The 21,193-nt window shown below is 46.5% G+C and overlaps 2 protein-coding genes across 10 annotated transcripts in view; one reads left to right on the forward strand and one right to left on the reverse strand.

Moving 5' to 3' along the window:
* The window catches only part of LOC119037059 (nodal modulator 1), a 50,171-nt gene extending 37,126 nt beyond the window's left edge, over positions 1-13,045 (reverse strand). The window contains exons 1-6 of the mRNA XM_037129090.2: positions 12,771-13,045; positions 9,032-9,121; positions 7,387-7,432; positions 4,238-4,338; positions 3,455-3,561; positions 1,515-1,587 (exon numbers count right to left, since the gene is read on the reverse strand). Of these exons, the coding sequence (XP_036984985.2) occupies positions 1,515-1,587; positions 3,455-3,561; positions 4,238-4,338; positions 7,387-7,432; positions 9,032-9,121; positions 12,771-12,935 (582 nt within the window). The 5' untranslated portion in view covers positions 12,936-13,045. The remainder of the gene's footprint in view (positions 1-1,514; positions 1,588-3,454; positions 3,562-4,237; positions 4,339-7,386; positions 7,433-9,031; positions 9,122-12,770) is intronic.
* Positions 13,046-15,645: 2,600 nt separating this feature from the next.
* Positions 15,646-21,193, forward strand: part of ABCC6 (ATP binding cassette subfamily C member 6) — a 47,807-nt gene continuing 42,259 nt past the window's right edge. For 5 of the 9 annotated variants that reach the window (XM_053672145.1, XM_053672149.1, XM_053672146.1 and 2 more), the window contains exons 1-6: positions 15,646-15,757; positions 17,151-17,333; positions 17,489-17,632; positions 18,715-18,840; positions 18,976-19,104; positions 20,546-20,671. In XM_053672145.1, coding sequence (XP_053528120.1) covers positions 15,707-15,757; positions 17,151-17,333; positions 17,489-17,632; positions 18,715-18,840; positions 18,976-19,104; positions 20,546-20,671 — 759 coding nt within the window. In that variant the 5' untranslated portion in view covers positions 15,646-15,706. The remainder of the gene's footprint in view (positions 15,758-17,150; positions 17,334-17,488; positions 17,633-18,714; positions 18,841-18,975; positions 19,105-20,545; positions 20,672-21,193) is intronic. The other 4 variants (XM_053672151.1, XM_053672152.1, XM_037129083.2 and 1 more) reach the window with 2 other exon arrangements.

Consider the following 21,193-nt stretch of genomic DNA (forward strand, 5'->3'; position numbering starts at 1 on the left):
TTGTGCCCTGACTGGGAATCAAACCTGCAACCTTTCGGTTACAGGATGATGCTCCAACCAACTGAGCCACATGGGCCAGAGCAAGTAAGACAGTTTTGAAGTCCTAAAAACCTAAAGTCATTAACAATATACACACAGATCTAGGCCGAAACCATAACATCGATTATAACTGCATAAAAGCTACAGAATAAAAACTGAAATACTGATCCTGATGCTTCTTGAGCAAAAATGAGACACAGCCTCAAAACTAATACAACGGCTAACATGTCGAAATGTCCTTTAAGTCTTATTTTGATTTGTTTTCCCACAGTTATTACAAAATCTCAGCTACTGCGTTTCTTCTCATCTTTTATTACAAACTATTTCAAACGAAAAGAGAAAAGAAATACTCTAAAAATCACCTCTACACACTCTAACCAGATAAAAAATAAAAGAGCAGAAATACTACCCAATAGGGCGGTGACTGCTGGAGGGAGGAGGGTGTAAGGGGACTACAAGGTAATGGAAAAAAATACAATAAAATTTTTTAAAAAGAAATACAATTCAAGACCCCGTGTCTCTCCTTCTCCTCCTCCTACGGACATCAATGAACACGGTATTCACCATTACCACACACATCTTTGCAATTTCTCTACCTATGAGTATATCCACAACTGGTATTATCAGGAGTATTTTTAGCTACCATATAAACATTACCGTATTTCCTTATCCTTGAGCAACTTGCCTTATTCTTCAACTTGTGTTTTAAGTGCAGTCATACTGATGGATGTGGCTCTGGTGCCTTCGTGACGACTGATGTGCAGAATTCTAGTATGTGATAGAACTGCAACCCATCCTCCTCGTAATGAACATTTAGGTTGCTTACAAGACTTTGCTATTACAAGCAAAGCCGCAATACACATTCTTACACCTTCTCCTTGGGCACATTTACAACAGTCTCTAGAATGTTAGGTATATTTATAGTGTTGTTTTTGACTGAAAAAAGCACAACAAATAAACCCCTTTGTACTGCGTGTAATCAGTATCAGCTTCATAGAACCCTATACATGTATTCTACTTCTCGATCAAAGAATGTACTCAGGCTTTCGTTTAGAAGTTCACAGTGACAACGTAGAGGGCTTTGCCAGTTAGCGGACCTGCTGCCAGACCTTAAGGATGCACAATGGGAGGCTGCCTGAAGTTGCTGGCTAACTCTAGTGTTCACTGAGTTCAAAATAAAGTTAGGTCCTTCTGGTGTTGACTGAGCTTAGAATAGCTATAATTAACATCGAACCCATTTCACAGCAGGAAGACAATATTTTCAACTAAAACTGAAACCAACAAACGTAAACCACATCTGCTACAGTGAGGGAGTTTTACCTTATAATACCACCACCTCACCAGCAGCCCCACTGTTTCTTTATCTATTTCCAGAAAAAACATACACTCATTTCCTATCCTGAACTGGAAACCCCAGCACCTGCCCCCAAACCAGCACACCGTGGGCACCCTGAAGACTTGACAGAAAGGCTTACCTCTTTCAATGCCCAGGTTGGATGAGTTGCAAGGATTTCATAATCTCCAGGAAGAACTTTAAAAAATGCAAACCTAAAAAATACAAAATACCACTTAACATATTCCCAACAACCTGAGTAGTTCTAACCGTATGACTCATATTGGGAAGCACATGAAAATGTTTGAATTATCACAAACTTCCATCAGCTGGCTGAGTGAGCATGAACAGAATGGAGCCCTCCACTGCGTGAATCCATACCAGACAGCACTTACTCAGCACTGACTGTGTGCAAGGACTGGTATTCCGTGCGCTGACAGAAAGGTTTATGTTTTCCTTAACCTCAACGGCTTCTGGCCGAAAAACCAGTCCCTGTGGTTCAGCAGGGATCGGTCACAGAAGAGGCAGGTGAGTTTTGACAGAGGTAACAGGCATGAATAGACAAGGAGGGAAGTGGTGTGTCCGAAGGCACAGAAGTGGGGAGGGAGGAGTCACATGTAAAAACAGAAACAGATCCAGTAGGCCAGGCAGACACTAACCCAAGATGATGGCAATGATATGGGAAGGTGCGTGGTAACAACCTTTGAATCCACTGCAAGACAGTTTGGATCTGTTACCAAAAACAAGTATGACATCTGGGCTCAAAGCAACAGCGACGAAGGCAGAGGCCAATGCAGATCGCTCGAGAACCTACAGACTAACCAAGACCAGAATGAGATGAGCTGAGGTTGGAAATGGAAGGATTCTGGCACATGTAGCCCTTTAAATCCACAAGGCACCGGACAATTAGAGGGCTGGTTCTAATGAAATGAGTTACAAAAAACATTCAATTTCTTCTTCTGTGGTGTTATTTTATTCTACAAATGCTGCCTATAATAACTGGATAGGGCAGGGCAGTCATTTTGCTACAATAAAATTGAAACTACCACTGGATTTTGGTCTTCGTAAGATGTAGCTTACACTTCGCACGCATGGCAACCCCATCCTGCAAGTGACTGTCTTTGTTCAGTTCGGGAGAATGGAGCTTCAGCAAGGTCACTTTCCCCAGCAAGATCAACAGCAAACTACAAGCCCAGAGAAAATGGAAACTCCACATTCCTCGACAGACCAGCGTTGGAGAGGCATTAATCAAATTGAAGTAAATGCTATTCCAAAAATAATTTCAATGCTCATCATCTAAAAATTGAATGACTTACTGACAGACTCATTATCAACTTCAATTTTGCAGCTTAGCCCATTGTGTGTATTAAAGTAGTTAGCAATGATCTGAATGCTTTCAAAATTATCAGTTGGAACTATTCTGGTATTAAATTTGACACATCTGTTAACATTTACAACTCAACAATATAAATCCATTAGATAAATGCTTTAAATTTGACTCAACAAGGTTAATTAAGTAATGATCAGTTGTAACTACAAAACAATTTTGATGTAGTTGTGATAAAATGATTTGTAAGATTCGTAACTGAGCTAACCTATATTGAGCTAACAGTTATTAAGCACATATGTCATGCCACAGAGTCTGGAACACTAATGTAATTTGATCTTCCCAGTAACCTTCGGAGGAAGATTTCATGATCATGATCATTTACAATGAGGAAACGGAGACCCAGAGGCATTAAGTAACTTGCCCCAGGTCAAAGAGCTAGCAAACAGGGGAACTGGGATTCAAACCCAGGCTGTCAGGCTCCAGAACCAAGGCCAACTATTAAATGAAGACCTACTATGTGCCAGGCCCTATAGTAGATGCTTGACAGGTATTATACCATCAACACTAGATGCCACGGGTCCAGGACTTCCGTTCTACAGATGAGGAACTTGAGGCCCTGGTGGGCATGAACTTGTCCCAAGTGAAGAAGCCAAACCAGGATTTGAACCCAGGTCTCCCTAAATCCAAAGCACTTGCAACCCCGTCAGAGCCTTGCTCTGGCTGTGAGGCAAGCCAACCCGAGCACAACTCACTTCCCGCCAGGCTGTGTAACTGTGGACTGGATCTTTGCTTCGGTCCCCGTGTTTCTCAGAGACACCTGAACGCCGGCAGGACCCAGGGGCTGCCCTCTGCTGAGAACCTGTCGTGGAGAAGGAGGTTAGAACTTGGCCCAGCAGCCTGGTGCTCCACTCAGCAGACCCTGCTCATGCTCCTTACATGGAGCCTCCAACATGCTCTGAGTGAAAATTCCTTTGAAAAAGTGATAGAGATCATGGATACCCTTCCCGGGGAGGGTGGAGGGGCTACGAGAGGAAACAGTCGCAGTATAATAATACTTTGTTTCATTGAATCTGAGACATCATCAGTTAAAGATGCACAGTTATTTTACAAAGTTGGGAGTGTGGAGATGATCCTCTTTAACAGGAAACGAGCAGGCCTCACTCTCAATGTCAGGGTGAAGAAGTAGACCCACCATGCAGAGGACGGTGCACATCTCCACCGTGATGCTGGAGGGAGGGAAGAAGAACACCCTCCCCGGAGAATCTGTCGCTGTAAAAGGCCACCCCTGGCACTTACACGCTAACACCCTCTACTCCTACAGGGTAAGAGCGGCAACCTAGATCTGACCCCTAAAAACACCAGCTACACTTTACACTCAATTTTATGGAGTTTCCAAATCCTCCTAGAGCCTATGTGCAGGTACCTTGGGCAATCCAAGCTCCCCAGGTTTAAAAGTCCTGCTTTTTTAAAGGTAAGAGAAGACTCAGTGTGCACTGCAGAGCAAAGCTAAAAATAACAAAGTCCAGAAACCAAACCTTTCCGTTCACTGAGAAGCCCGTGAAGACAAAGTTGATGTCCCCGCCCTTCGTGCAGATGTCATTGACGCCGTCCACAAAGAGCTCCACGTTCGTTGGCTCTGAGGATGCAGACGGGAACGGGGGTACAAGACAAGAGCAGTTCAGTTCTGGGGTAAGGGGAAACTGTCCAGGCAAAATACATTTCATTGGTTAACTCATTTTATTGCTTTCTGAGCACTTAATACAGTCACACGGTTCAAAATCCAAAAGTACAGCAAGTAGGCAGGGAGAGTCTCCCTCCCACCCCGTGTTCCTTGGACACTCAGTTTCCTGCCCCAGAGGGTAACACACTCATATAACAGTCATTCACCGAGATGCATCTCGGAGTCCCAGTGAGATTGCACCTGTCCCGAAAGATTCAGTGAGCACCAAATATTCAAAAGTTTTATTCACTGACTGTTTACCGCAGGCCAGGCACCGAGCCAAGAGCATTTAATCTTCACTACATTAAGAGGTAGGGGGTAACATTTAGAATTGAGGGGTAAACTGAGGCACAGAAAGGTTAATGAATCTCTCAAAGTCACAGTGCTTATGAGTTACAGGGCCCCAATTCAACCCCCAAAAATCTGGCCCCAGTTCTGTCCCCTGACCAAGCACATGGGTTCAGCCATATTAAACCAGGGCCATGAACCCCAGTGCAGCAAGAAACAAACGGGTGAGAAGCCAGCTGGCAGGCCAAGTGCGGACTATGGGGCCTGGGACAGGGGAAGCCACCGCTCAGCTTCCATGGACCACAGCCACGGGCCCAGTGTTGCCACAGCCTCCAACTTCTCGAGAAAAACTGGCAATCCAGGTTATAGGTGCCACCTCCCGACTTCTCCATATTAAAACTATGGGTAATTGAATTTTTTTAAAGAATGAAATTGAGGTTTTGAAAAGGTTAGGAAGAATGTGGAGTGATAAGCAGAGAGAAAAGTGGGAAAATCAAAAGAATTTCAGGTGAAACAAAAAATTACCCACACAGGCAAAGACATCAATTTAAAAAAGACAGAAGAGCCCTGGCCAGTGTGGCTTAGTGGACTGAGTGCTGACCTGAGAACCAAAGGGTCCATTCCCAGTTGGGACACATGCCCGGGTTGCAGGCCAGGTCCCCAACAGGGGGCCTGTGAGAGGCAACCACACATTGGTATTTCTCCCTGTCTCTAAAAGTAAATAAATAAAATCTTATTTAAAAAATGGACAGAAGACTTGAACAGGTACCTCACAAAAAAGAATATCCAAATGCCCAACAAACATAAAAGATGCTCAACCTCAATGACCAATGCAAATCGAAACCGCCACGAGATACCGCCACGTTCCCACCAGAATGGCCTCCATGGAAAACACTGACGGCGCCAAGCGCTGGGAAGAACATGGAGCAGCTGGAACTCTTACACGCTGATGAGAGAGACGTTGCTACATCCACTTTGGATGTTCGGCCTTATTTACTAGAGCTGAGCCCAGTAGTTTCATCTCTGGTATATAACTCCACAGAAATGCAAACACATATGTGCCAAAAAGCGTGTACAAGGACGTTTGCAGGAGCACTATTCTCAGTGGCCAAATCACGAAGGAACTCACATGTTCGTCAAAGGTAGAAGGGATAAGTTATATCACTTTATATTCATACGGCAACAGAATGAAGTAACTAGAGATACTCAGTAGCTCAATGAATCTCAGGAACAACACTGAAAGAAACCAGATTCAAAAATGTACTCTGTGTGGTTCAGTTTCTATCAAGTTCAAAACCAAAAAACCACCCTATAATTTTAGGTCAGGGTGGTGGCCACCTGTGGGGTCAGCTGGGGCAGAGCAGTTAACGAGTGCCTGTGTGTGCTCATACATTCCATCTCCCTATCTGGGCAGCCGTGACACAGGTGAGTTCACTTGGTGAAAATTCCCTTATGAGAAGTATAACACTTACCTGAAAGTGTGTTACAATTCAATGAAAAAAGCCTGTCAAAAGAAAGAACACTGACAGGAAGGGAGGGGCTCCAACACAATACCCTGACTGGCTGTCAATCTGTAACCTCGACATTAGCCATCCATTGGCTTTGATTTCCCCTCCGGCTTTGTGGGATGCACCAGCCAGATACACTCTGACTTCAAAACAAAAAAGAACTTCTCCCACACAGCCAAATTAGGCACGTGAGCTTCCCTTTACCTGTTGTGACGGCAGGGACTCAATTCTCCCTTGTCTAACTCACAAGCCAGCCTGACAGAACAACCGTGGCCCCCAACTCCCTCCCACGCCCAAGCTACGGAACTGGGATCACACACATCTCTACCAAAAAGTCAATATTCTCTCCTCTCCAAAATCGTCCAGGTCGAGGCACAACCCTCTCTTCTGATCTCAACCCCATTCCCGCTTGTCCAACTTTGCTCAAAGGCAGTTACTTTTTGCTAAAAGCTCAGGAAAAAAAGTTTTGAGCTTTTATTTGTGCATGTGCAGAAGGACTGCTTTCAAGCATCTACTAAGTAGTTGCTAATTATGCAGCAGCCACTCTGAACAGATAAACACACTGGCCCTTTAATCCTCCAGGTGGCCTGTGAGGCAGGTGCTGTCACTCTCCTGACCCCCTAGCGAGGAGATGGACACGGAAAGAGGGGAAGGAACCTGTCCGAGGTCTTCACAGAGATGGTGGGGCCCGAGGCTGCCAGATCTTCTGATCTCTTGAAGAAGTAAAGCTGGACTTTTATACCAAATCTTACAATGTTTAATGTTACAATTAACTCACTAATAATAATAATAATGATGATGATGATGATAATAATAGTAGTAGCACTGAGGGAGCTAAGAACGAAGCCACGCTGGGTCGGGAACCACGTCCCCGATCCTGACCTCGACATACAATTCTACTGCTGTTTCATCAATGAAACCACAACTGTAGAATTTCTTGAGAAAGGTGCTAAAAAGACATCTATTTTAAGAAAGATGACCCAAAAACCTTACAGGCAGATGTAAGGTAAATCCAATGTACTCTAAAGTGACGACGCAAGGGACCCTCTTCTACACTAGACATGAATCCTTGATATTTTGGCAGTCTATGCACTCTGTCAATTTAAATTAATAGCCAGCATACGATCTAATCATTTACAGAGTATGTCTAATTATTCCGTTAACTTACCAAAACTCCACCCTAGGGGAGGCTCAATCTTCAGAATAAAATCTCCCTAAGAGGGGGAAAAAAGTAAAGGAATGAGAACTGATGACCCTTCACGTAGCTTAACTTAGTTTAGTGCTACCATTTAATCCAGAATTTTTACACCGGAAATGAAATCCCAAGCATAAGCTGAAGCTGATCACCAGCCGTTGCCATCCAACCAATCAGAAGACACCATGTGAAAGGCCTGGGGAAGATTCTGAAGGCACCATATCCAGCCACTTCTTGTTTTTTGATACCAAAGATGTTATTAGTGAATCTCCTATTAACCCTGCATACACCTGAGGTTGCTGAGGGTCAGCACATGTCTTCCAGAACTAAAGTCATTTCTCAAAACTAGATTTTACTTATACACCCTGGTTTCTTTAGATTGTTTTAATAGTATAATAATAATAATAATAATAATAACAAATGTCAAAAGATTTCAAGACCCTGCTGTCCACGTCTGGAAATCAATCTCGTGTACAGGGTGGAGCCACAGTAGGTTTACAGTTGTTCATATGGGACATGACACAATAATTAATAACTAATAATACAAGCACAAACTGTGTTTTGCATACTCACAACTATAATCTTACTTTTCCCCACCTTGTATTGTGCATAAAGATGCAAGTTCAAAAATATTTATTGCTATGTTATATTAATAGTTTTAAAAATTGGGAAAGCCTCTCTCAATCGAGCAGCTGTTGAATGCAGAGCTGCTCTGTCTGACTGTGACGTGCTACGCAGCCGTTAAAGAGAAGGCGCTAGATCCGAACGTGCTGATGTTGGAGGGGGCCAGGACATCACCACAGGGGAAAAAATCAGATTACAACGTGATTCCTGTGGTTTGATTTCACTTGTATTTTTTCATCAAAACGAAAACTACGTATATTGACTATTTTTGCAACTTCCTGTGACTCTATTTTTTAATAAAAAAAACTGGAATGTGGGGAAGATGAGGGTGGAAGTATGAATCTGCACAGACGCCCATCCAGGGCACGTGTGTGTGTGTGTGTGTGTGTGCACGTAAGCACAGGCATGTGTGTTCTGAGATATCTGTGTAACTGCAAATACGAGAAAGCAGTCTGTAAGGACGCACACCAAAACTTTTATCAAAGGTTATCACTAGACAAGGAGGGGCATTTGGGGGATTAAAGATAAAATTTACTTCGATACTTCTCAAGACCTTGATTTTTTTTTTTTCCACGAAGCTCATAAATTATTTGTATCATTTATTTGAAACATTTTAAGCTGCTTGCAAACAAAGGGTTCTAGCAAGTCAGGGTTTCCCAACCCTGACGCTGTGGCCATCTATCTGTCCTGTGCAGCATCACGGGCGTGTGGGTCCCTCCAGGCCTCTGCTCCCTGGAGAACTGCAGTGCCCCCCACCCCCACTGCTGCAGCCACCCGAATGTCTGTGGGCCTCGACAGCTGTCTCTGAAGACCTGGAGAAACACCATGTTCGATCACCTCCTCCAGGATGTGGCCAGAATGATCACATCCCAGTTATAATTTAGAAATCAGGTGGGCACGTGCTTTTGCGGGAAAGGCCATTCTCCTGGTTAGCAGAGCCCTGTGGGCCACAGCACTTCCCATTATAAAAGACGAAATGACTCTGTCCTCTTACCTTATCATACAAGGGGATCATAAAGTAACCATTGTTCGGGGCACAGTCTGTCTGGTATTTCAAAGTCCCATGCTTGGTGTACAACTTTATCTAGAAAGAAAAGAAAGAAAAGAGATGCCGTAATTTCACCTTTTGAGAATTAGCAATGTACATTACACCTGAATGCATTCAGTCAATGCATTTGCTGAGAACCTACTACGTGCTGCTATTAACACTGGAGATGCAACAGAGTGACAAGTACCCCAAATATAACGTGACTCGACACTTTTCAGGTTAGAAACCATCTGAAGTCTACTCCAAAAGTTGTATTTTTCATGCTTTTTTAAATGTTAGTAACTGTTTCTATGCTGTTTCTGGATCTATAATGTTCAAATTTACTGTTAGTAGGGTGCTTGTTAAAAGCGATTCCTGAGCTCCCACTTCTGCTTCCACACTAGAAGGGCTACAGTCAGGCCAGGTCTCCGCACTGTTAACCCCAATGATTCCCAGCACCTACAGTGCACTCATCTACAGACTTCTCCATTTTCTCTTGTATTTTGATTCTCGGGACAAAAACATATCAAAAGACATTTAATATATATTCTCTCCTCAAGGACTCTCTAAAACTCATGCATCCTGAGCATTCCCAGGCATAAACTGTCAACCCGTTAAGATGGTCAAGTAACATCTGAGCCTCCCACATACAGTATGACCTTGGACCAGCCATTTACCCTCCTGAGGCCCTTTGTTTCTTCATAGGTAAATAGAGAGCCACTCCCCTTCATGGTGGCTAGTACAAATTCACATCTATGCATATTAAGCACCTGGTACTGAATATGGACTGAAAAAAAAATACCTCATATTGCTATTTACTATTATTATTTCACTACCGTGTTTTTCAGATTGTAAGACGCATCATCTATCCCCTCCTCCCCCAACCCCCACCAGCAAATTGGCAAGGAATAATGGGTTGTGAATGCTGCCACTGAGTTCTGTTTACACTTACATTGGTGAAATATTATGTTATTTATGTTACTAAATATTTTACATTTTTTGCTTCGAAAATTTTTTCCCCATTTTCCTCCTCTAAAACCTAGGTGTGTCTTATGGTCCAAAAAATACAGTACATTACAGTGTTGTATTACTAACATCTCTCTGAAGAATAAAGAAAAGTGGTGTCATTGTCAGGACAGAGACTGGATCAAAAAAAATGTCCTAAACCCACCTGCATAAATCAACCACTCTGAGCCTAGTTTCTACATCTGTAAAAGGAAGCATTGGATCTCACCTCTAAAACGTTAATGCTGAGACCACAATATGGAAATGACAGTCACGTCATACCAGCTAAAAAGGTGTAAAAAGCAGCAAACTCGCAATGTGTGCATTTGGCAAAGGCACAGAGTGAAATTACACGTGAACTGTAAGTGCCCCATGGGTGTGACCACAGCTTACACTCCCCAGTGCCTGGAATGGTGTCTTGTTTAGTGCAGGTGCTCAATAAATAAACACTCAGTGACTCTGTGAACAGGCCATGAAGAAAATCAGATGCACCAACATAAAACACGGCTTAAAAATCCACCTGTCCAGAGGGGCCAGGGAAGCAACACCAATGGGCACAGATTTAAAGGGAGACAGATCACTACTCAACCCGAGCCAAGTTTTGCAGCCCAAAGATCAGTTGGTTTTCAAGAGAAATCGGGAAGCCAGTTTTTAAAATGAAACCTCCTGATTATCAAAGTTTTAGCAAGCCATAATTTTTCTTTTGTAGGGGTTTTTGTCTGTTGTGCTCTCTATACTGCTACACTGCTAAACCATCCCCACCCTGGACAGTTTCAGTATAAGCAGGGGGGCTTGCTCAATAGTTTCTGTCTGAGTGAATATGATGGAAAAACACACAGAAGGGAAGAAGGCTGGAGAAGAGTAAAGGTAGTTTTTTTAGGAGACAGAAAATACAATCAAGAAATGATTGTGAAATATCTTGATTATTTGCATGTCTTTCATAAAGTACAGATCAAGACACAGGGTGGCAATACGCATTACACATATGAAGTGTCTGATTTCATAATCAGAAATTATGAAAGAATAAATGTGTCAGACCGTCTGGACAGGCAGCCCTGGGGCTCCAGGAACACACTTCATACCGGGCCACAACACCTGCCCTCGGCTCTCAGGGTCACTATTGAATTTGGGGTGGGAGTGCCCCTAACCACCTTCACTTTCCTCCCAGAGCCACGGAAAAATACAAGCTGCAAAAGGCCTATCAAGGCAGCTTCCAAAATGCCCTGTGCCCACACACTGGGGGGCTGTCCAGGAGGTAGCATGGGCACCCAGCTGTCCTTCAGAGCCCTGCCACTGCCACCAGCTACAGTCATTCATTAAACACCCAACTTCTTCAAATCAAAAACAGTGGAGAAACCACAGACAGAGGGCCCTTAAAGGTAGTAATTATCTTCTGGCACTAGTTTCTGCTGCTTCTCTCACAACCCCATCAGACAGGATCAGAAACTGGGACTTGGGAGGCCAAGTCAAAGAACTGTGGGTGTGGAATCTATGTCGCCCCCTGCCCCAAGCCTCAGCAACCTTTGCAGAGCACACTGATTTTATACTTCCCCACAGCCCTCCAGCTGCCAGGGCTGGGGAGGCTCAAATGTACGTTCAGGCAGCCTGTGGGCTCTCAGGGCACAGTCCCTTCTTTTTGGCACCTTCCAGCCAGTTCCTTTTTTCTCTTTCAAACCCCTTCTCCCGCCCCATCATCAGTAACCTCCTAAAATAGAGGCCACTTCTCCCTTGGGTACCTTCCCATCCACCCTGGCAAGTGACCATCTATCCCTACTTCCACCATCTTCCCTTCCTCTTCACAAAGCTTTCTGGGTCATAATCCCACTGGGCTGATAATCATCTCACGAGGGCTTTGCAACTTAATAAAAAGGCGTCTGCAGAAATCTCTAGTGAAATTCCAGTAACTACCTAGTAAGGCAATCAGGGCAGCTCCAAACTCTCCATTTTCAAAGAAAAAGAAGTCCCAAGGGGGTAAGAAAAGGGGGCCATGGATTAAAAATACAGATTCCTAGCCCCAGTGATATCAATAGAGATCTAATGGGTAAGTATCTGGGATAAGAACTGACACTCTTTAAAAGCACCCCAGTAGGTTTGGAGGGGTTCAGTGGATTATAACTTTTGGGGGCTGAGTTGTGGGGTTTGAGAGGGAAAGACTTGTGGTATCTACGTTCTGGTATACGGCTTTTGGGAAATCTGAGTTTTAGGGGGTCTGAGTTTTGAGGACCTGAGTTGTGAGTCCCGAGGGGCCTGGAGCCTGCGGCCTGCTGGGCCTGGGTGTTTCGAGATCTGGGGCCTGGATTCTGGAGATGGTGTGGGTCCTGGATTATCTTGAATCTGGATTCTGGGGATCTGGAGTTTAGGTATTTTAAAAATCTGAAGGTCTCTATTTGGAGGATCCTTGGTTTTGAAAAGTTATGCACAACCATCACCACAAATGTCCCTCACACCCCTGCGCAAATAGGTTCTGCCCCCATCCCGACTGTACGGCTGACCCCACGGTAAAAACCTCCACTCTAGCGAGTTTGCGGAGGTAGGGGTGGAGGGCAAGCGGCGCGTTTAAAAGGTTAAGGACTGCCAGAACGTGGGACCTGTAGCAACCGCTTGGTGTAAGAAGAAAGACCACTGCAACCCAGAGAGGTTGAGTAAGTGGCTCGGGGTCACACAGTGAGCTCCGGCCGGGGCCACAGGGTGGGGCGCTCACCTCGATGAGCGAGTAGTTGATCTCCACGTCAGATTTAACGAAGCCCCCACAGCCCACCACGATGTCCTCGGAGCCGTGCACCAGTCCCACGCTGTTCAGCAGCAGCAACAGGGTGGCAGCCACCACGACGGGCCCCGGTGGCCTACCGCTCCGGTACACCCGCATGGCCCAGCCCCTGCTGCCCAACCCTCCGCAGACCTTGGGGTCCCGCTCCCCACACTGCACGCTGCACGCTGCCCACTTCTTCCTTCTCTGGGGGTGGCTGACAGCCAAGCCACACCCCTCCACCTCCTTGCGCGTGCGCACTCAAGACCTCGTCTACACCCCACCCCACCCCCCAGGCAAAATGACTCCCGCACAAGCTCAACAAAAAAAGGCCATTTGTGCCCTCTGGAGGCCTGGAGGACTCCGCGCACCGTCTGACAGGTGCAGTTGTAAGGCGTGTTAAGTAAAGGTACGAATGGCAAATAATTCTACTTTTGGAATGCAATATCCATGAAACTAGAAAGGACAAGAGACTGTTGATCGAAGTATTCAATAGTTTCCCCAAGTCTTTCTGACCCATGTTCCCACAGGTGATACGTAATCTCAAAAACTACTTTAGGAATTTGTATAAATTGGGGCATTTCCCATGATAAAGGATCAATAAAGCTTTTTGAAAGCAAAATATAGGTCATTTAAGTTCATCACAACATTTAAAAGGTATTTAAAATCTATTTTAATCTCAGCTCGAATAATATCTGCATAGAAACAAATTTCGAGGGGTTTTCCCCATTAGCCAGACATGTATGCAGTTAATTTACTTTGAATTTCTCCTGTGAGATAAAGCCTGATTTGTCTGAAAATAAGTTTAGATTCAGTATGCTGTATTTTGTCCCAAGGTTGAATATATACTATCACATAGACTGAAATTAACTGTAGTTCACTACATTGAAACAGACAAAAATTGCTTTTTCTGGTCTGGCATTTGGAATCCTTCCATTTTGCTCCTAAAAAAAAAAAACATCAAGTGCCTTATTTTGGTGGTTTTTATATTTGGTTTTTAAATAACAAGGCAAAAGAGAATTTCCCACTGGAAGTTGCCATTGTGGCTAAGACTTCAGTAGTAAAAACTATGAATCGCAGTGACCTTGCACTACACAGAGGTCAGAGCCCTCAGACTGGCGACAAACCACCCACCAAGGACTTCAAGCATGAGAGTGTCTGATTTCAGTTTCTCAGGCTGAATTCTCACATGAATTATAGTGAAACTCTCAACTGCTTGGTTACAGAGAGAAAATATTTAAATAATTGTTATATTGATTGAGGTTCATTATTTATATAACTACAATTGAAATATATGACCTTTACCCTCCCTAACATGAGTCCCTGATCTGTCTTGGCAAATCACCAGGGGTCGAAAGCCACCAATTAGGAAATGTTGGCCTATGGAAACTTCTCATCTTACAGAGTGAGAAGCAGGCCCGGAGAAGGAAAGGGCCTTGTCTAAGGCTCTGCACGCAGCCATGTGACGTTCAGAGAGCTGGAAAGTAGATTCGGAGTTGCCCAAGTTCTGTTTTTGGCTCACCAACTGGTTTCCTCTATTTTTTTTCCTGCTTTACTGACAATTCTCCCTTAAATTTCCAACATTCCCTTCAAATTCATCTTCAAATATACAAAGAAATAAAGGACTGGGACGATGGCAATGCCAATGGGGAGGAGGTTGCAGTCAGAGGGGGAGCTCAGGCCTCCCCATAATTTCCAGCAGCCTCCACCAAAACACCTCGAATAAACAGACATGATTTAAATGTAAACAGCAGGTCTGCCACACTCCAAGACAAATCCTTGGGTTCCTTGTGTCCCTTCTAGAAAGAAGTCCCAGGCAAGAGGATGGCTGAAAAGGAAACAAAAAGAAGGGGGGAAATTAGGCCAGGGGAACCCATGTGGTTGAGGCTGTAGGAGGCAGAAGAAAGATGAGGGCAAGAGCCCGAGAAATAATGAGGCAGCATGGAGAGAGCAGAGGGTTTCAATTTTGTACCCAGACTGAGCACCCATGCTTGTCTGTCTGAAAAAGCTGAGTCTTTCTTTCCTGTTCTGAAAGGAATGTATGCCCACTGCGGAAGGAAAGAGAATAGAAAAGGAAAGGAAAAGAAAATTGGGACTCCCACGATACTGCTGTAGCGCATTTCTATCTTTTTATTTGTGCATGTATGTCACAAAGAGTCATTTCCAAAAAAAAACTCATGGCTGAAGACACAACTGGCTCTAAGACCCAGGAGAAGAAGGTAAATGACATGACTCTCCCACTTTCTCCACCATATACCTTTTTGTTTTTTTGCAAAATTATAGCCTATTTTGTACTATGACCTCTTTTTTCACTTAGCATTTAGCAGCTGTCCTTCCAAATTAACATATTTTTGCAATGGCACTTTGAACCACTGCTTAATAACCTATGAATGAAATAATAATATTCATGCTAATAACTAAGTTGCTGAGCATCTGTCGTATGCCCTGGGCACTGTGCGAACCTCTTTACTAGTAGTCTTCTTAAAATCTTCCCACCACCATAGAAGCAGACAATGTCCACCCCAAGAGAGAAGACTGCAGCTTAATCAGACAGCTCCGCCGCCCACCACGCTGTTGGACACTAAGCACGTGCACACCTGCTGGGTTCTTCCATTAGGCTAAGTTCCTGGAATCGCTGTTGCCCAGTGTTCGGGAAGTTTGGGGTGACAGGGGTGGAAGATTATATGGAGATGCCACTGCACTTTTGGGAGCTGGGGGATGTTTCTGAGCCACGTTTCACCCCTTTTCGCTCCACCCCTGCCGCAAGGCTGGACCTTGCCCGGGCCTCGCAATCCAAAGCTGGAATCCGGCCCGGGCCTGCCAGGCTCCGCCCCTTCCCGGTCTAGGGGGCTGCCGGGGACTGACAGACAGACCTAAAGACAAACAGACGGATGGACAGCACCCTGATGGCCACTCCAGGAGAACTGAGCGTGGGACCCAGAGTGAGTGTCCCCTGACTGCCCACTACCCTTTCCCACCTTAGTAGATCTCTCAGGAGATAACCCCAAATTTCAGGTCAGATGAACCAATGGCAAGGAAAGCGATCCCTTTTCCTAGCCGGGCTCAGAAGAGCCCAGCCGGGTTAAAGAGGCCTCCAGACCTCCGGGCTACAGGGACTTCGACCCCTATTTACTTAAGGCTTTAGGACCCCCATTTCTCTGATGTTGGCTCTTTGCAGAGGACTCCAGGGAGTGGAGTTCATGGGGTGGCAGTGAGGGTCACAAAATTCCAGAATTTCAGGGGTCAGGTAGGTAAGGCAAAAATAATAGTTGATGCCTATGTATTTTTAGGGTTTTTTTAATCCTCACCTGAGGACATGCTTATTGCTTTTAGAGAGAGAGGCTTTCTTCCTCTCTCTAAAGGGAGAGAGAAAGAGAGAGAAACATTGATGTGATTGCTCGATACCTTGCCTCTCCTACTCATCCAGACCAGGAACCAAACCCACAAGCCTTCAGTTTACCGACCAAGGCTCCAACCAACCGAGCCTCACCAGCCAGGGCAATAGCTGATGTTTAAATGAGGGCTTACTTTATGCCCAGCATCATGCTATTACTAGTATTGACCCATTTATACAGCTTTTAGAGGTTGAATCTCTTATTATCCCCCCTTTGCAGGGAAAGAAACTGAGGCACAGGGAGGTTGCAGCTTACAGAGCTGGTGGGTGGTGAGGTGGGAGGAGTAAATATCACCAGTGGGAAGGGGCTGGGGGGCTGTTAACACAGTAGGGAGAGAACCGAAGAGGCCATGTTCTCTCTGCTTCATACTCAGACTTCTAGGGTTAGAGACAGGCGCCCCGAGTGGCTAAGGTAAGAATCACAAATCGACCACGAGGTCTGGGGTCAGACAGGCCTACATGGACTCAGCTCTGTCTCTTCCTACTTGTGTGAGCCTGAAGAAGGCTGGTCCCCTCTCAGTGCCTCAGTTTCCCAGTCTGTGAAATGGGAACAGTAATGCCTACCTCCTAGAGTTGCTATAAGGATTAAGTGACTCTGTGCTCAGGACTCATCAGGGAACCCAGGTCTCCTAGACTCCCAGACCCAACCACCTGTGTTCAAATCCCAGCACCACCACCTTCCAGCTGGGTGACATCAGCCAAGTTACTCAGCCTCTCTGAGCCTCAGCTTCCGCATCTGCAAAATCAGTGTGATCATTGCATTTACCTCCTAGGGTTGATGTTAGGATGAAAGGTGTTGGGAGTTATAAGGTGTTCCAAAGAGCACTTGGCAGGTTTTCATGTAAATGGTACGGGTCCGAAAAGTTGCCTGGCCCTGTAAACAGGTGAGTCTGGGTCCCTTGGGCTTTCCCGTCATAAGGGTCACCTTGGTGTTCCCTCAGGTCTGGAACCAGACGGAGCCCGAGCCCACCCCCGACAGCCTACTGAGCCTGTGCTTCCTGAAAACAGCAGGAGTCTGGGTGCCCGCCATGTACCTCTGGGTCCTCGGCCCCATCTACCTGCTCTACATCCACCGCCATGGCAAGGGCTACCTCCGCATGTCCTCCCTGTTCAAGGCCAAAATGGTAGCTACTGCCTCGGAACCTGGAAGCAGGCAGCGGTTGGGCAGGGGGCGGGGAGGAGCAGGCTGGAACCCAAAGTGGACATTCCTCCTATCAAGGAGCACACAGGGTGGCAATGAGAAGGGAGCTTGTTAACTAAACAGAGCAACACTGCACAGCATACAGAGGTGAACTCAGGGGAACAAGGTCCACCCGAACAGACCGGTAACAATGAAGTCCACAAACAACCCAGACACTCATGGGTTCCTGAACGGCGTCTGGCCGCCATGACCGGGCATTCCACAAAGCGTGGGGTGCACAAGGTAATTTTAGGATAAACACTTTACATTGTTAACAGTTCTGTATTGATTTTTTATGTTTCCCTGCTGTTTGTAGTAAAGCACGGCTCTTAAAATTGCTAGGCATTTATTTTAGAGAGCGAGAAAAACGCTGGCATTCGAAGTGTGGACTGTTATGCTCAACTGCGCCCTTCTCCCCCAGACTGCTACAAAGACGCCCTTCAAGGCTCATTCACTCCCGCACCACCTCGTCACCTTTTCTCCTGTGGCCAGCCATCTCTCTGTTGTTGACACGCCGTCCGGGAAGGCCCCAGCAGCACATATTGGAGGCTGTGGGCGTCACATGGTCTCTGTCCCAACTACCGAGTTCTGCCATTGCAGCAGAAAAGGCTGCAACAGGCCACAGGCAACAAATAGGCATGACCGTGTTTCAATTAAAAAAAGAATTCATCGACACTGAAATTTGAATTTCATATAGTTTTCACATGCCACGACATATTTCCCTTTCTCAGTTTTGTTCAATGATTGGAAAACATCAAAACCTTACCTCACAAGCAAGACAAAAACAAGCAGCGTGCCAAACTCCGCCTGTGAGACCCAGTACGACCACCACTTTGCATAACTGAGGCCCAGCCCAGCCTTTTCTCCGCGCACCCGCACTCTCACTTTCTCACTTTCTCTTGTTCAGAAGAGATGCTGAAGCACTTTAGAGAGGGCCTAGGGACACACAGGTTCCGAGAGAGTTTCCCCTAGATTTAATAGTAGGGATCGAGAGAGACTTGAGGCGAGTGTATGTCCATTTCATTGCACGCCGCCCCTTTGTACCTCAGCATCCCTCCTGTGCACTCTGGGGCACCGCCAGCATTTTGGAAAACACAGGCTTGGCTCGGACCCTTGTGGTCATTACTACATGACAGTTATAGGTCAAGCTCTATCTGTAACATCCTTCACAGCGTTTTCTTAGGCATCTTCCACATTGGCACTGTGAAACTATGACATCGGTACGTGACAGCGCCCCGTCCAGAGTCACAGTGACTGGGGTAACGGAGCAGCTTGCCACCATTTTTGTTTTCACCCACCAGCCTAACCTAAGCCTGTGTCCCCAGGTGCTTGGGTTCACCCTCATAATCCTGTTCACCTCCAGTGTGTCTGTCGCTCTTTGGAGAATCCAGCAGGGGAGGCCCCAGGCCCCTGAATTCCTCATTCATCCCACCGTGTGGCTCGCCACCACGGTAAGGACGTCCCAGGCTTGCTGGCTTGTGCCTGGCTATTGGTCTTCCTGCCGAGGTGGAGGGTGTGGGGGGGGGGGGTCCTCCCTTCCCAGCCCTCCCCCACCTTAAAGGGTGTGTCCTGACTCTCTGGTGCAGACCTTTGCCGTGTTCCTCATCCATGTGGAGAGGAAGAAAGGGGTCCAGGCGTCTGGGGTACTATTTGGGTACTGGCTGCTCTGCTGTCTCTTGCCAGCCATCAGTGCCACCCAGCAGGCCTCGCAGGAGGTAAGTGGGAGCCTGGGCCACCTGGGGGGACCAATGTGGCAGTTTCGGGCCTCGGGTCCCTTCCTTCCTCCTCCCTTTTCCACACACGACTTCCTCTCTACACAGAGACACAAACACCACAGTTGCTTAAACTCTAGCAACTCACAAGCACAGTCCCTCCCACAGACATACCTATCATCCCGCATGTCTTTTTCAATACAGATTCTCATTGCCTTACACACTCATGGCACACCCTTTACTTGCACACCAGACACACACTTTATGCGTCACACAACCACAGACTCTGAAACATCTCACATACACACACCTGCATACATCCACTCACACTCATTGCCACCCAGTAGTGGCTGTGCCTTCAAGTTCCCACACGACCCCGGCACAGACTTCCCACACCACCCTCGTATTCACACAGCCCCTCCACACTGCCCAGCACAGACACACTGGGCTCGCAAGCTCGGAGCTCTTGCATGAAATTCCACACCGGCCCCACAGAGAGGGCGCACAGAGGTGGAACAGGCAGTCACAGCAGAGCGGTGGTTGGCAGTTTAATAAGCAAAGGGAACTGACCCACAAGGCTGGACTTGAGCACCACAAGACAAGATCTCCACACCCACCCACCAGAATCTTAAGTAGTTGATACAGTGGCCTTAGTGGGGATAGGTCACAGATACGGTCCAGACGGTCTTGTGACACCACACTCTCTCAAGGGGACAGGAGGAAGGTGAGGAGGCTCTGATTGCCCAGGTCCAGCTCACAGATCAAGCAGCAGTCACGTCCTCTCAGTGGTGACCTCCCCCCACACACGCCTGCACGCACTCCCCCTCGTGCATGCAGGTTCCCTTCATTCTCACCTGTCCTGTCTCTCACCCATGTCCCCATGCATCTGTATCTCCACACTCACGTTGTACCTCCACCATCCTCATCTGGAGATGCAGCATTTTCATGTTAGGGGGCACAATGGACCGTTTTATTTGCAAAGAGAAAAAGTATGTAACCTAGACCAGGGTTTCTCAACCTCGGTACTCAGCATCATCCCCTTTTGGGTGGCGAAGCCATCCTGTGCATTGTAGGATGTTGGGCAGCGTCCCCCACCCACTAGGTGCCAGTGGTACTGTCCCCCCATTGTGGTAGCCCCAGATATCTGCTGAGATTGTCAAGTGTCACCCGGGGCAAAACTGCCCCCAGGTGAGAACCACTGGCCTAGAGGGAGCTCACCAAAGACCTTTTGAGCCAAATGGTTACTCCATCTTGCTCCTTTTTAAAAGAAGACAGAGAAACGCCCTTCTGTCCTTAAGGACAGATTTTTACAAAGTAATCTTTGTAACTATCGAGGAACTTCCACAGACCATCCTCTAATTAATTCGTAAAGGGTGGCTTCCCACGGTTGACTTGTCACTCTGCCCGCCTAGACTCAGAGGGACTCGTGCCTTCTCTCCTGCAGGGCTTCCAGAGCGACCCCTTCCTCCACCTGTCGACCTACTTGTGCCTGTGTCTGGTGGTGACCCAGTTTGTGCTGTCCTGCTTGGCTGACCAACCCCCCTTCTTCCCCAAAGAACCCCCGCCGTCTGTAAGTTTCCATGTCTCCCGCTCGGTGCCTCCCTTGTCCCTGTTCTACTTCTGGTCTCAATCCTACCACGTGACTGAAGAGAGTTGACTACAGCACAGGCCTTTGCTTTTTTTTTTATTCATTCCATCATTCAGTAGAATGTGTGTTGCATGTCTAGGCCATGGGCTGGCCAGCGTTTTCTGCCCAGAGCAAGACAGATACACTGTTACGCTTTGTGGGCCACATGGCCTCTGTGGCAACTACTCAGCTCTGCTGCTGTAGCACAAAAGTAGCCACAGACAGTATGTCAACAAAAGGGCATGAATGTGTTCCAATAAAAACTTGACTTGCAGAGACAAGCAGTGGGCTGGATTCGGCCACCAGGGCTGTAGTTTGCCAAGGCCTGCTCTGTGCCCAGCAGGGTACCAAGGACCTGTACTGAAGAAGCAGAGGTTGTGCCTTGTCATGCAGCGAACACCCGAGTCAGAGAACCAAACATTAATCACATAATTACACAAATGCATGGAAAATTACAGTGGGGCA

This window comes from Artibeus jamaicensis, unplaced genomic scaffold, assembly GCF_021234435.1.
Source record: "Artibeus jamaicensis isolate MK-2021 breed Jamaican fruit bat unplaced genomic scaffold, CSHL_Jam_final contig_729, whole genome shotgun sequence".
In the NCBI taxonomy this organism is placed as follows: domain Eukaryota; kingdom Metazoa; phylum Chordata; class Mammalia; order Chiroptera; family Phyllostomidae; genus Artibeus; species Artibeus jamaicensis.